Source organism: Bos indicus, chromosome 15 (genome assembly GCF_029378745.1).
Source record: "Bos indicus isolate NIAB-ARS_2022 breed Sahiwal x Tharparkar chromosome 15, NIAB-ARS_B.indTharparkar_mat_pri_1.0, whole genome shotgun sequence".
Classification (NCBI taxonomy): Eukaryota; Metazoa; Chordata; class Mammalia; order Artiodactyla; family Bovidae; genus Bos; species Bos indicus.
In genome coordinates, this window is record NC_091774.1 from 36708295 (window position 1) to 36724220 (window position 15926).

At 36.9% G+C, this 15926-nt stretch overlaps 1 protein-coding gene across 35 annotated transcripts in view; it reads left to right on the forward strand.

The window, feature by feature from the left end:
* SOX6 (SRY-box transcription factor 6) overlaps window positions 1–15926 on the forward strand; it is a 720388-nt gene that overhangs the window by 484794 nt on the left and 219668 nt on the right. For all 35 annotated transcript variants that reach the window (XM_070803611.1, XM_070803609.1, XM_019974613.2 and 32 more), the window contains 2 exons: window positions 8881–9053; window positions 11850–11918. In XM_070803611.1, coding sequence (XP_070659712.1) covers window positions 8881–9053; window positions 11850–11918 — 242 coding nt within the window. The remainder of the gene's footprint in view (window positions 1–8880; window positions 9054–11849; window positions 11919–15926) is intronic.

Genomic DNA, 15926 nt, shown 5'->3' on the forward strand with positions numbered 1-15926 from the left:
TTAGATCCCTTAGAGCATTGCTCCTAACTTTTAGAAATTTCCTATAATATATTTTAAATTTGCGACAAGGAAAGATATAATAGCTAGCTTTCCCTTAGGCTTCAGACTTCCTTGGATTAAGAATCAGAAGACCGGAATTCAAATCTGATCAAATGGTATGAATTGGTCAAGTTTCTTTACTTTTAATAGTTAGTTTTTCATCTGTGAAATGAAAAGTAATGCAACATGTTAGTCACTCAGAAGTCACTCAGAGTTGTGACCCCATGGACCACTAGGCTCCTTGCCCATGGAATTTTCCCAGGCAAGAATACTGGAGTGAGTAGCCATTCTTTTCTCCAGGGGATCTTCCTGACCCAGGGAATCAAACGCGGGTCTCCTGCTTTGCAGGCAGATTCTTTTACATCTGAACCACCAAGGAAGCCCCTGCAACACTTAGAATGATGATTAAATTAGCTATCACATAAAATCTTTTAAGACAATACTTTGTTAAATACCTTGGTTTATTTTTCTTAATCCTTCTTTTCCTTTCCTCTAATTCTGATGGAGCTTCTGGAGAAAGAGCCAATCCTATAATGGTTGTTGGCAATATTAATTTTTTTTTTTTTTACTTTTTCCCCCAAAGGACCAAAGAATTTTGCATTTATGAAAGATCAGAAATTACTCTTTTAATATGTGAATTGTGAAGATGTAGCCATTGACCAATTATTACCCACAGAGAACAGTAATGTGATGAGAGCATATCATGCTGAAGGAGAGATATTTCAGGATACCTTCATTTCCGGACCCCGAAAGGATGAGCTAATAAAGCACAATGGGCTAAAGACCCAGCTGTGAGGTTAGGAGCCTAAATGGCAGAATTCCATGGATTGTTCTTACTCTTTTGGGATCTGCGACATGAATAGACCTCAGTTGATCCAGGAATAGACTTCCTTTTGCAGCTAGAGAGAGAGGAAACTGAAGGAGAGGTGAGTGTGCCTGGAATAGACAGGAGAGTTGAACTTAATTTAGGAGTTGCTGGGTGTCCTTCTCTTGCTCATACACAGTAAAATTTTAATGACATTTTAAGTGAGTGTTTTCATTTTAAGAAGAAAATTCTCATACACTGGGTAAGAAAAAAACCCAGCCTGTACCTCGATCCATGAGCCACACTTCCTGTGTAGTGGTCCCTAAGTGATTCCTAAGAGCACAATCGCTGCATTTATGAAACTTTTTATTTACTAAGTAGTGGATAGTAGCATATGGGAGCAATGACAATAGCTGACTGATGAGAAAACAAAGAAATTCCAGTATTTTACTCTTTTGAAAAAAGTCATTCAGAATTTAGTCATATTGGTTCAGCTGTTGTAACCAAAGACTGATAAGATAATAGAGGTCTTTGTGGTGGTTTTGTACTGAAATCCTTTATCTTTATGATGCACTGGGGCCCTTTAGAGTGGAAAGCTTTTAAAACTGCTGTTGGATTCAGAACTCAAATTAGCTGCTAGTATACTGGGACAGGGGTTCCTTTCTCGGGCAGTCACCACAAAGTAACTTTTATCAGGGGACCTTCTGACGGATTGTTATTTTCTTCAGCTTACCCTATTTATTTTTGTTGACTTTCTGCCGTTCTATTTTGTGACATTTAAAAGAACGCTGTATGAAAAAGGCCAGTGCTAAATGGTGGACTGAGCTTGTGAAGTAGAGACATCACAGCCCATCTGATGTGTGAGGAGGCTGCAGTTTGAGACGCCGCAGTTTAACCAGGTTACCTGTGGGCAGAAAAGATCAAATGCAGCCTTCTTTTATGACTAGCATTGTATTTTGTCTTTCTTCTCAAACAATGTCCATTAAAAAAAATTAGAACTAACCAGGGAATTGATTCTCAAGAGCATTTCTTTTCAACTTAATTTAAAATCTTTCTGGATTGTTGACTGAGCTCTGTGATTAAATTCTTTAATCCTTTCCAGGATTGATGTGGAAAAGTATATATCTATCAGAATTCCACTCTAGTGTTACTGCCACCTCTCCCCATCATTCCAAACACACTGTTCATACCCAGACTTCTTGTAATTTTGTTCTTTAGTCCTATTAACTAAAGTAGTATGTGATCCAATAAAGAAGAATGGTTAGGTAGAAGTCTTATTTTAAATTTGCTAGGACACATTTCTAGATAATGCCAAACTAATTTGTTAATATTAGCTTTATTTGACTTGGTAAACATTGTGTTTAACACTACTACCTCTCATTTTGTAAATATGAAGAAATAAAAAACATGCAAAGAAATTCACAAAACTTAATTTAGCTGCTCTTGCTTGTTCTCTTTCCCTCTCTCTCTACTTCCCTCTTAGTTTCTCCCCTTCCGCCTTCTCTATTTCTTTTTCTACCAACCCCCCCTCACATTCCTAGTTTTCTCTGTCTCTCTTTCCACTGTTGTGCTTGTTTCAGGGTTTTCTCATTAGAAAAAACTTAGTCATCACCATACAGCAGTGATCCGCTTTCAGAGGACAGATATTAAGAGAGTGACCTGTTTAAGATTTTTATATTTTAAAAGTCCTAGATAGGGGAATGTTGTAAAAGAGGTGAGGCACATCCATTTATTAAAGTGCTATCTGCAAGGTGCCTCCCATATCCAGATGTGGAATCTTTAGGGACTTCCCAATGCCCAGTCTTATTTCTAGCACCACTGATTGTAATTATGTATATTTCACATGGGCAAAATTAACTAGCAGATTGTGATACTAACTTTTAGGAGCTGATGTTTTAAAAAAAAAATTTCAAACTTGATTTTTAATTTTTTATTCTATATCAAGAAAGGATTTGTCCTAATTGTCTTATTATTTTACCTCAATTCTCATCTGTTTTGAATTTCTCTATTGGCTTTGTACCTCGGGACAGGTAGTTATACTTTGTAAAGTTTAAAATAAATAGTCTATTTCAGTTAATTTTTTCCCAACTTCTTCTGATTATGACCAAAAAAGGATAGAGGGCTGATTTTGAAACTGTTATGGTGAAAGATGGTATTTGAAAACTTTTGATGAGGGAAATTGCTGCTGTATTTACATTTTGAAAAGTGTTTCCTTATTTACACACTATTGACTTCCTATTGAGACTCAAAATTTTAAGTACAACTGGTAAAGAATTCAATGGATCAAACTCAGTAAATCTGAAGTCACTGGAATAGAGGCCCCTAAGAAAAAAATGTGTCAATTTTAAAGGTCTTTCCTAACTGAAGACCATTTTGTGATAGAGCCAAAGGTTAATAAAATCAGTAGTGAATGTAGCAATTTTACAGATAAGCTATTCACAACAAGTGTAGTTACTTGAATAAAAAGCTAATTCAGTTCTGAAATGCCACATGCAGTAGCAGTGAATAGCTGCTTTTAGGTGCTTTCTGGAGGAGGATAAAATACAGAATCACGGCACTCTTCTCTTCAGCGTCCCTGGCTGCCTGTAAATTGCTGTGAATGGGGCTGTGGGCTGACAGGCTCTATTAAGACAAACTGCCTTTCTCATCGGAGAGATAAAATAAATCAGGTGTTTAGTCAAATTAAAATACTTCAGCTGGAGCAGGCCCTGGGGAGCACTGATCCACCTGACTAATCTGAGAGAAACTCAAGACAGATGTGGTTTGGGGATAGAGACGACCCCATGAAAAACACACACACACACACACAACAAAAAACCCTATTGCATTGTCTTTCCAGTTGGAGAATACAGTTTACAGCAGAGAGTGTCAGGCGCACTCTGTGTGTGATGGTGGATAAAAGCAGGCGCCCTAACTTGTAAAGAAGCTGTGTACGGAAGCTTTTTTTGCTGGTTCCTTTTTTCAGTTTATGAAACTACTTCTGTTTTTATGAAGGAGAGGTATTTTCTGGCAGTGGTTTTACGAATCATTTGAGATAGCCTAGAGATGAGAAACAGATGATATAGGCAGCTACTGATGACCTCTGCTGGCCTGGGCAGATCCTCAGGATCTGATCTACTTTTTTTCTAAGTTGATTTGATCAAACCTCAAAATGTAATTTAAGACAAGATCTCCTACATAGAGTTAGGCCACCTTCTAAGAGCATTCTATAGGGTCATCTGCCTTCCTTAATATGTAGTTAGGTCGCCCCAGTACGTCTTATTAAATTGTCTACTTTTAAACAACTCTGGCAGTTGTTAGTTCTTTGCTATGGCAAAGTTTCACGTTCAATTAAACTAGTAGTTTTGAGGTGAAGTAACTTGTGTTTGCAGGTTGATTAGTCAGTGTGATTTAGACTTGATATTATTTTTATTATAGCTGCATACAAATTTGCTGTTAATTAAAACAAAAATCCAGCACCACAGATTTTAAATACTTGAGTTTAAACCACTACATATGAACAAATACAATGGGTATAGAACAGAAAAATGACTACACGCATATGTATGTGTAGTCCTGTGTGTGTGTGTGTGTGTGTGTGTGTGTGTGTGTGTGTGTGTGTGTTCTGCCACTCAGTCATGTCCAACTCTTTTCAACCCCATGGACTGTAGCCTGTCAGGCTCCTCTGTCCATGGAATGCTCCAGGCGAGAATACTGAAGTGGGTTGCCATTTCCTTCTCCAGGGGATCTTTCTGACCTAGAGATCAAATTGGCAGCTCCTGTTCCTCCTGCATTGGCAGGTGGATTCTTTTACTACTGAGCCACAAAACTAGAAATCAGTTTACATTATATAAGAGCTTATATTGTCTAAATGTATAGGCTAAAATGTGTGTGTGTGTACATATATATCCACACGTATATTTCCCATTTCAGGAGTGATTTTAGATTTGTTATACTACTATATTTCATTCAAACTGCATTTGTCATGCCACTCACACCTATTCAAAAGATATACGTGCTTCTCAAATTTAGGGATAAAATAACAATAGCCTTATATGTGCACCTAACTTTTCGATTTAAACATACCGATCATGGCTTGTTTTCTTCTTAAACATGTATCTTTTTTAAGGTCAATGAAAGACTTATTTAGATATCATTGAATTTTTACAATTAAACAACTTGAGTAGCATGCTGATTTGTAAAAAGATTCAGTTAAATGGTGTTTCTCTATTAATTCAGGTATACATGTGTTAGTTTTGGAAGCATCTATTTATTTATGGACCTGTTAGCTTCACCTTGAACAGAAGAGGTTAAGAAGCCACTTATATGTTATCTTCAGCTTTTCTGTTTCCTATGCAGGGAAGAAAGAGAAATATATTAAAGGTTTTTGAAAAGATGTAGTTTAACCTAGGAGAGAAGAGAAAATTTTCCAGTCTTTACTGGGGAATCTAACTGCCAGATCCAACTCTTTTATTGGTCCTTGCCCCAAACTTCCTGTGAACGCTGTTCTTTATTAACAAAGAATTATGGCACAGTAACTTTACCACTGTCCAGTAAGTGTTCTCTTAACTCATCTCATATATGTTCAGTTCAGTTCAGTCATTCAGTCGTGTCTGACTCTTTGCGACCCCATGAACCGCAGCACACCAGGCCTCCTTGTCCATCACCAATACCTGGAGTTCACCCAAACCCATGTCCATTGAGTCAGTGATGCCGTCCAACCATCTCATCCTCGGTTGTCCCCTTCTCCTTCTGCCCTCAATCTTTCCCAGAATCAGGGTCTTTTCAAATGAGTCAGATCTTCGCATCAGGTGGCCAAAGTATCGGAATTTCAGCTCAGCATCAGTCCTTCCAATGAATATTCAGGACTGGTTTACTTTAGGATTGACTGGTTGGAACTCCTTGCAGTCCAAGGGACTCTCAAGAGTCTTCTCCAACACCACAGTTCAAAAACATCAATTCTTCAGCACTCAGCTTTCTTTATAGTCCAACTCTCACATCCATACATGACCACTAGAAAAATCATAGCCTTAACTAGATGGACCTTTGCTGGCAAAGTAATGTCTCTGCTTTTCAATGTGCTATCTAGGTTGGTCATAACTTTCCTTCCAAGGAGTAAGCATCTTTTAATTTCATGGCTGCAATCACCATCTACAGTGATTTTGGAACCCAGAAAAATAAAGTCAGCCACTGTTTCCCATCTATTTGCCATGAAGTGATGGGACCAGATGCCATGATCTTCGTTTTCTGAATGTTGAGCTTTAAGCCAACTTTTTCACTCTCCTCTTTCACCTTCGTCAAGATGTAGGTATAACTATAAAATTACAGGTAAATCAGAATGTTGTTAATTCAGAATGTTGTTACATACAAAAAATATATGATAAAATTTGCATATATCCCATTTATCTGTTCTAATAACTTCCAAACTATTCTCCACACTATAGCCAGAATGCCCACATCATCTCTTGTTTAAAATATTTTAGTGATTTTAAAATTTTCTTAGAATAAACATGAAGTTCATCCAGCACGGTCTGTAAGGAGCTGAATGGTGTGACCTTTTCCTACCTCTCTAGCCTCATTTTGGAGAAAGCAATGGCACCCCACTCCAATACTCTTGCCTGGAAAAATCCTATGGATGGAGGAGCCTGGTAGGCTGCAGTCCATGGGGTTGCTAAGAATCAGGCACGACTGAGCGACTTCACTTTCACTTTTCACTTTCATGCCTTGGAGAAGGAAATGGCAATCCACTCCAGTGTTCTTGCCTGGAGAATCCCAGGGACGGTGGAGCCTGGTGGGCTGCCGTCTATGGGGTCGCACAGAGTCAGACACAACTCAAGCGACTTAACAGCAGCAGCAGCAGCAGCAGCAGCAGCGGCAGAAGCCTCATTTAGTATTCTACTCTCCTTTGTTTTTTTGTTTGTTTTTGCCTAAGTTTAACTACCTTGTTTTGATTTCTGGAACACACACTGACACTCTCCACCACCACCTGGCACCTCACAGGGCCTTTGTCTATGTTGTTTTCTCCTACTGAAAAGCTTCTTGACCACCCTCCAACTCTGACTAGTTAATTCTTCATGTTTCTGTTAACTTATTACTGATACTTTTTCAGGCATACCTTCCTGAGTCTTGGTCCTCCCAAACTTGGTTAAACCTCCCAGCAAGTATCTGTCCTGTTCATAATTCTTATGTAGTTGTAGTCTACACTTACATATGTGATTGCTTGATGAGGGTGAGAGTAGGAAACTCTGTCTGCTTTTTCTTGCTGTGGTATCTGTATCCTTGGTTCTTGATATAGTACCTGAGATTCAGGAAATATTCTTTAATTAAAGTTTAATGAAATGAGTAAGTAAAATTTCATACTTGTTTTATATCTCCTCATTCCTATATATCATTAACATCTATATTAGTTGAGCTTGTTTTACTTTGGAAGAGATTTTATGATTCCCCTCTAGGAACCTGATTTTGTATTTTAATATTTCTGGATCAAGAAGTTCTTTCTTTCACCAGGCTTAAATTCCTATTGCTGAAATAAAAACTCATTTAAAACAACCACTCTCAGTAGCTAGAAAGAACAACTGGTTACAATCCTTGAGATGCAGAATTTGTTTCCATATCAGTGACGTACTTTTTCTAATATCATTTCACTATCTTATTTTTCTTTTAATTTTTATTTTAGGCCACCTTTCAGCTCAACAAATCTTTAAGGATTATGGAACATTGACAGTTTATTTAGTTATGTGTTTACTTATTTATTTTTAAGGACATGAATTGGCACTAATACTAAAGTAATCCTAAATATTGTAGCTTCTCAACTGATATCAGGTCTTACCTTGTGAGAATCATATTTTAGTAAAGGCTAGCCAACATCCTTTGAAGGCTCCCTTTTCCCATGGGCCCACTCAAAAAATAGGTCCTTTCCTAATTAATATATGTTCAGTTTCTCAGACTGTCCTGGCGCTTTCTTAGCAGGAATGAGGGGAATTTCATAAGGAGATTGGAAGTCTCCTCTTCCACACAAACAAAAACTGGCAATCTTTATCTCTTTTGACAGCTGGTGGCATCTTTCTGAAAAGCTTTCAAAGCATAGATCATTTCTTCATAATGAAACCTGTGTGCTCACATACAGTGGGTTGAAATTCTCATCTTATGCTACAGTAAAATGCTCTAATTTCAAGTCACAAAAGGATTCTGTACCCTTTACTTAGGGGAGCTGTGTAATTTGCCCATAAATAGACTGTTCAGCACCATTAGTACATACCGTAAGTGCGCAGTGACATCATAACCTTTTCAACCTTTTCAGCCTTGAATGTGTTTTTTCCCTTTGAAGAATGACAAATGACAAAGGGGTGAGTGAGCCCCCCAAGCAATATTTTTGCCTTTAAGGATGAACCTGGGGACTTTAGCTTGATCCCCTCACAGGAGAAAAAAGAAATCAATTTCATTGTCACCTGAAGCAAGACAGTTTTATTTATTTATTTTTTTCCTCTTTCTGTCCCTGGTCCCATAGCCAAGAGACACCTCGGACTTCTAAGCTTCAGACATAGATCTTTGCACGATAGAAAAATTTTATGCGGGCAGTGATCAGAAAAGTACTGAAATAACATTGATTAAGTACCTACTATGTCTTAGATTCTCTGTTAGTCATTGAGGGTAGAGGTGATTATAGAATATTAATACAACCTATAGTTTCTAATCTTTGGTACTAAATAGCATACGTTTCCTAGCTTGACAAGATAGATTTGGGTGGAGAGGGAAGGGGAATGTGGTGAAAGGGAGAGAACAGAGTAGTTTGTTCTGTTTTGTTTTGTTTTAAAGAACAAGAGGGAAGAGTGAGTATTTTATTGGCAACAGTCCTTTTTGTTGGCAGGGCAATGACTAACTCTAGTGCTCATTCCATTGCTCTCCGTAGAGTTCTTGCACTTACAGTGACCTCCAGTTATTGTCCCAGATATTTGTGTCTTAGAGTAGTCCCTTTCTAAATCTGCCTACCCACTCACTTCCCTAATTCATTCAGAATTTTCTCAAACTTGTGAGATCTCTTTTCACTTCCATTTTAGGTACACCTGAGAGTCTGGCAGAAAAAGAACGGCAGCTCTCTACCATGATTACCCAGCTGATCAGTTTACGGGAGCAGCTCCTGGCAGCGCATGATGAACAGAAAAAACTGGCAGCCTCACAAATTGAGAAACAACGGCAGCAAATGGACCTTGCTCGCCAACAGCAAGAACAGGTGAGCCCTGCAATAGGAGCTGATGAACTGGAGACGTGGAATGTGCCAAGCTCAGAGAGTAATCACATTGATTGGTTTATTTGTCATAAGCCTTCCTAAAAAAAAGACAAGGAAAGAAAGAAGCCTTCTGGAAATCCAGGGTCATTGAGAATACTGAGGGGATATGTGGAGGACAAAGAAAGGCATAATAGCAACTGGTCATAACTGAAATGATAACATTTTCCAGAATATTTGCATTTGATTAATTACTCAGGGATACTTGTTCATGTAGGTATCACATATATCCCCAGTGTAGCTTAACCATGAGTAAATTGCTTCTCTCTGGACTTCTTTTCTCATCCAGTAAAAGAAGATCCTGGCCTAGAAAAACTTTGAGAATCTTTCAACTTACTGGTTCAAGCTAGGGTGACTACATGTCTCAGTTTTTCCAGGATAGCTCTGATTAACGTCTGTTTTCCAGAGTAATTATTAATACTCCTCTCTTCCACCTGTGAAAGTTGTCCTGGCTAGGCTGATAAATTATATGGTCACTCTCTTTTAGCATAGGTAAATCATTAAAAACAAATTAACACATGGCTCCTGGACGAATTTGACTTCATTGATTTAGAAGTGAGAAGGAAGAAAAATAGCAAAGTTTAAGTGTGTATCTTTTAAAAAATAAATCACTTTCCCAAATGTGTTTCCTGTCTCATAAGAGTACATTAATCTAACAACAAGGATCCTATAGAGTAGTCCCTGATGCTTTAGATCAGACAGATCCAAATTAATGTGCAGTTTTTAGGAATCTGACATTATTACTGGAATTATCTTTTCAGTTAACTGTATTTTATAGGGGTATATAGAGCAATATATGCTCTGTTGATTTTAATGAGTTGTGACGTCTGGTATTTTATATGCTTGAATATTTGCCCACATGTAGGAATATGGACTCAGCCCCTAATGGAAAATAACATAAAGGAACACTGTAAAAAATCAGAAGTTAGAATGTCATTTAGCCATCCAGAGATGACACAGTAATTAACTATTGACACTTGTGAATAAGCTAGCACAAATTAATCTTGACACATTTGCAGACGAGTGATATCTTACAGTGAACACTTTGTAATTATATTTCAAAATGAAAATTAAATGACACTTAAAACTAGGTTGTCATGCTCAATGAAGCGAGCATGTAGCTCAACCGATTGGCAAATAAAATTCAGAATTTGAGCCACACGGTGCTTATGTGCCATACTTCACTGTGTCAAACCCATACGTCTAGAGTGGATGATAGTAATTGCACTGTGGTGTTTTGGATGCATTTCTATGCAGCACTTTATCATTTAGGAGGGACCATCAATATTAGATGTCTAGCGGTGTTTCACTGGATTGCTAAGAGGAAATAAATATTCAGAGATCCAGCATGTATACCTAGAGTTGCAGAGTTGTCCATTTCTGATTTGAATGGTGGTAAGCAGAGTGAGCCTTTTCAACCTGATTAAATACTATTTCCATTTTGCTTATAAAGCTTTGGGGAGGAGTGGTCCCATTTCTGAAACTGCAGCCTATGTTAGGGGCAGCTTTATCATGACTTCTAGTATGAACCAGTCACCACCAGAAACCATTAAGCCATATTTGGGGGGCAGACTGCTATTTGTCATCTTCTGCTGAAAGGACTGTAATTTGGGTATTTCCCTCTACTCTAGGCTAAAATATCAAAAAGACTCAGAAAGTATACAGCTGAGGGGCAATTCACACTCATTTCCAACACTGTCCATTTTAGAATGTTTTGGAAATAGAAGAAATAGGGAAGAAATAACTCTTGCCTATAGGCATCATGAAACCAAGTTGTCCTAAGAGCTTTCTGGGCATTTTTTTCTCTGGCTTCCTAGGTTGGCAGTGAGTGTGTTCTCACTAAGGGGCATTCCCATGGGTTTCAAGCTCCAGCAGCTCAGATTTTGAGGTAATAAGCAGCCTGACACCTAACTCATGTTTTATAGTAAACACTATTATCCTAAAGAAGTTCTTTGCTCTCCTGAGGGGAAGATTCAGTCTTCAATGGGGCTTGCATTAAGTAGTTAATGTTTTTTTTTATAGACCAGATGACATGTTAAGTTGTTGAATTTGTTGGATGAAGCAAGGGAATACAAAACTATATGTGCATCCTGTACTATAAAACTAACACATTACAGTAAAAAAAGATGTGAATAAATATGAAATTTTGTTTGTTTAAAAAAAATGCTTTGTATGTTACACATTACATCAGCAAAAAAAAGATAAAAGTTTTTGCTTTTTGCTGTTTTTTTTTTTCTTTTGACATTCCCTTGACAATATTTGTAAGCATTATCAGTTCTAAAAATCTTTACAGTAGAAAAGGTCTCACCAAAGTAGGCCATATTATAAGTAATAGAAAGTTCTTTCATGTCTTTGCTTATGGATTTTAATTTTTAAATCCAAATTAAGCTCCTCAGAAACATGTAGCCAGAGTTTTCCTGTCTTTATTCTCCAAGGATCAGATTTTGAAACTCCCATTCTTTCCAGATGACCAGTGCAGATATAGATGAACTGCTCACAAATGTAATACAAGGTGGGTAGTTTTCATGTACAGGTCAAGATTTAGGGGTAAGCAGAGAGATGGCACCTGTTTGAAATATTTCCCTTCTCTCCAACTTTCTGATTCTGCCTCTCTCATTTTATGGGAATTCTTTCGTATTAGAAGTACAGTAAAACTTTCTTGTAATACCAGGAGATGTACCTCAGGTAATGGCAAAGGTGTAAGCATTTCATTTTAACTTAATGAAATTTTATTTCTGATAGATTGCAAGACAACAGCAGCAACTTCTGCAACAGCAGCACAAAATTAATCTCCTGCAACAACAGATCCAGGTCTGTGTATTTATTACTCTCATACTTAGATACTTTCCTCCTTGAAAATGGAATTTAAAATGCTGCAAATGCACCCTTCTCTATAAACAGCACCAATAGGGCTTTTATTCAAGGATGTTGTATACAGTTGTATAAGTGGATGTAGGAAATATTGACTTGGTGGAAGCCTAAGCATTCTTTTCTGATGTGATGCATAAGCAGGATAAACCTTACCTTTTTTACCATCTGCCATTTGACTAATACAACCTAGTGAAAACATAATGGTTTCCAAGGTGGCATACTCGTGCTAGTTTTATTGCCACAAAATTACTTGCTCTGTATTTTACCGTCTGATAGTATCATGGGTAGAAGCTTAAGTTTATTTGCTTGTTAGGATGTCTGATTGGGCCAACTATGAGAAGAATCTTATGATCTAAGAAAAGGTTGGTGATAATTAATTTGTTCTTTTTAGATATTAACTGCATTTCTGCTAGGTGCTGAAAGGAATATAAAGATTAGTAATTGTCTTCAAGAAGCTTATAGTCTAGAAAGGAAGAAAATCTTGTTCTTGAGTAATTGTAACACAGTTTAGAAATTTCTTTTTCTTTATTCCTTTTTTTTTTTTTTTTTTTGTGGCAGGGTAACACAATACAGAGATCATAATTACAATGACCTGAGAAAGAATTCTGGTTTCTGTTATTCCGTTAGATATTTGACAGTTAATTCAACTAACAGCTATTTGACATAGATAAGGGAAGTGATCTCCATTTTTGGATATGCGCATAGGTGAGTGTGTGACTTCTAAACAGCCTTAGAGAAAGCAACTGGTTGTCTGGTGATTAAACCTCAGGCATACTGATCCCAGAGTTACCTGTACCCACCACAGCCTCTGGGTTTCTCTTGGTTGTTGTAGATATTTTCTATACTGGGATATATTATTCAGCCTAGTTGGGGCACTGTATTCTGAATTATATTAGTCCTTTCCTTGGGATTAGTATTACACCTTCCTATGTTTTTAAAAATCATTTACATAAAGTTATAACTTATTTCACCTTACCAATGAAAGTCAATGATTTAGATCTTTACTTCATTGTGTAGTCACACTTAGTGTTCTGGGCAGTAGTCACTGCATTTAAAATACTTATTTGGTGTCTGAAGAAGTATTTGTAACCTAATTTGGCACTTTGTCCATCTTTACTGGGAAGTTTTAACTAGTGTTTGTTATTGTTTTAATTAGTTTTAATTAGTTTAATTAGTTTTAATTACTTCTGATTCTGTATTCCATACTCAAGTCTATATGATTCAAAATAATGAATCCAAACATAATAGATAGTATGTCTCTGGCATTTTGGACAGTCAGCTTTTATAATTAAATCTTAGAATGATTTTTTATCCTGATATCTTATGACTCATGCTGAGATCCTTAATTAAATAACTGTCCAGGTGTTCCCTTGCTCCAGTGTGTCTCCCACTGCTAAGGTCAAGATTTTTAGCCTGTGGCTTCCTACATTTTTCTCTAGATCCCTCTCTAAGAACTTGGTAGGTGTTAAATAACCTGATTGTTTAGAGTACTCTCTATTTCTCCTATTTGTAAAGCAGAAATGGGAGAAATTCCCTGAGATGTTTTCATATCAGATCAGATCAGTCGCTCAGTCGTGTCTGACTCTTTGCGACCCCATGAATTGCAGCACGCCAGGCCTCCCTGTCCATCACCAACTCCCGGAGTTCACTGAAACTCACGTCCATTGAGTCAGTGATGCCATCCAGCCATCTCATCCTCTGTCATTCCCTTCTCCTCCTGCCCCCAATCCCTCCCAGCATCAGAGTCTTTTCCAATGAGTCAACTCTTCGCATGAGGTGGCCAAAGTACTGGAGTTTCATATCAGTTACTTATTATTAATGTTTTTACTACCTCTTTATTACCTACTTCATTATTTGTTTTGAATATATTTCACTTCTTAGTCCAAAGTTGTTTGCATTAACTGATGTCTTAACTGATGTGTGCCTGTGGTACTGAGGATCTCAGATGAATAGCAACAAAATTAGTTCAGGATATCTTTGTGAAATATTATAGGCATTTATTGATTACATATGATTTTATAGTCATAACGACTGTATGAGTTGAAATCTTTTTCAGGAAACTAGAACACAATCTTAAAATATTATTTGTCAGAATGTTCAATTTGAGAAGACAAGAAAATTGGTTTTTCTAGTGTTTTAATAGAAGTTCAATTGCTTTAAATTTTATACATATTTCTCATTGTTTAAATTTTAAAAAATTGAAGCCTATCAGGCCTTGATCTCAGCAGTATAAACTATAAAAATCATAGACAGATTCAAAATAGTTACATTAATTTTAGAAATATGGGATTCTTTGTAACAAGAATTCATATTTTATTAAATAAAAAAAGAGGAGGCAATAATCTGTATTACAGTTTAATCTCTCCTGAGCTACTGCTTCACTGCATATCTTGTCAGTGTTTATCTAATCGAGTACACGACCATTCAAAGAATTTTTCAAATACTGAAAAACATTTACTCCTTACACAAAACATATTCATCTCTTACACAAAGCACGTATTTGATATTCAGAATTTTAGTTATTTTTTTGGAAGGAAAATGGGTTAACTGTATTTTCACATAAGGTTTTTGGCCAGCCATAAGCATGATCAAACTTAAGAGAGAGACTTTTGTTGGACTCATTTTAATTTGAGCAAAATATGAGATTTAAGGAATGCTTCAAACATTTTTCTATCGTGAAGAAACATTCTCTCTTTTAAAAACAAAACAAAACAGAGATTAAAATAAGATAAATACAAAACCTAACTTCTCTTCTAAAACTGAATGAATACAGTGACAAATTGAGATCCCAAGTTTGACCTTTTCCCTTCTTTTAAAATCTTGTATTCTAGAACTTATTTCCTAACAGGGTCAGCAAGATTAAGCCTTGGCAATTGGCCATAGATCCTAAGTATCAGGTGATTACGTTCAAGATTGTTCTTTACTTCTAGTTCAGAATGCTGACTTCTGAATTAGTGTTTGTTGCTTTGGAATTTGCAAGCTGTAATAAAAAGAAAGGAAAGTGTCTAACCTATTATAACAACCACACACAAACTTGTCTGGGTCTACAATAATGGAAACAAATGAAAACCTGAATGATTTGCACACATTGAAAGGCAGAATTCTTCATTAGCGATAGGAAAAGGCAGGATTAAGATAGTATTATAAAAAGTCCTTGAGCTTTTTTTTTTATTTGCAGTCATTCAAAACATATTCTGTATATGTAGTTAGAAATTATTTCATTTATGTATTTTTTCCTTGAATATAATTTTAATGTAATTTCATCTTGGTGAATTATAACTGAATTTTTAAAGAGATGTACTATTAAGATTATGTGGACTTCCCAGGTGGCACTAGTGGTAAAGTACCCGCCTGCCAATGCAGGAGACCCAGGAGACACGGTTTCATTCATGGGTCGGGAAGATCCCCTGGAGGAGGGCATGGCAGCCCGCTTCAGTATTCTTGCCTGGAGAATTTCATGAACAAAGGAGCCTGGCAGACTAGAGTCCATAGGGTCACACAGAGTCAGACACGACTGAAGTGACTTAGCACACATGCATGGTCTTTAAGCCATGCTGAAATTGTAAAATGAATGATTTTATGAACTAGTGTTTTTATACTTTTGATGAGTCAATTTTTACCATTTAAAAAATCAGGTTAATAACTTTAATTATTTTTAAAATTCTTTAATATCAACAGATCTTTTAGGAGGCTGTTTGCTTAGTGAATTCCAATCCCTCTGTTTGTGCTTTGAGGAAAATGGTGATTCCTCTAATCTGTTACACAGTAATTTCCTGGATAAGATCAGATCAGATCAGTTGTTCAGTCATGTCCAACTCTCTGCAGCCCCATGAACCATAGCACGCCAGGCCTCCCTGTCCATCACCAACTCCCAGAGTTCACTCAAACTCACATCCGTCGAGTCCGTGATGCCATCCAACCATCTCATCCTCTGTTATACCCTTCTCC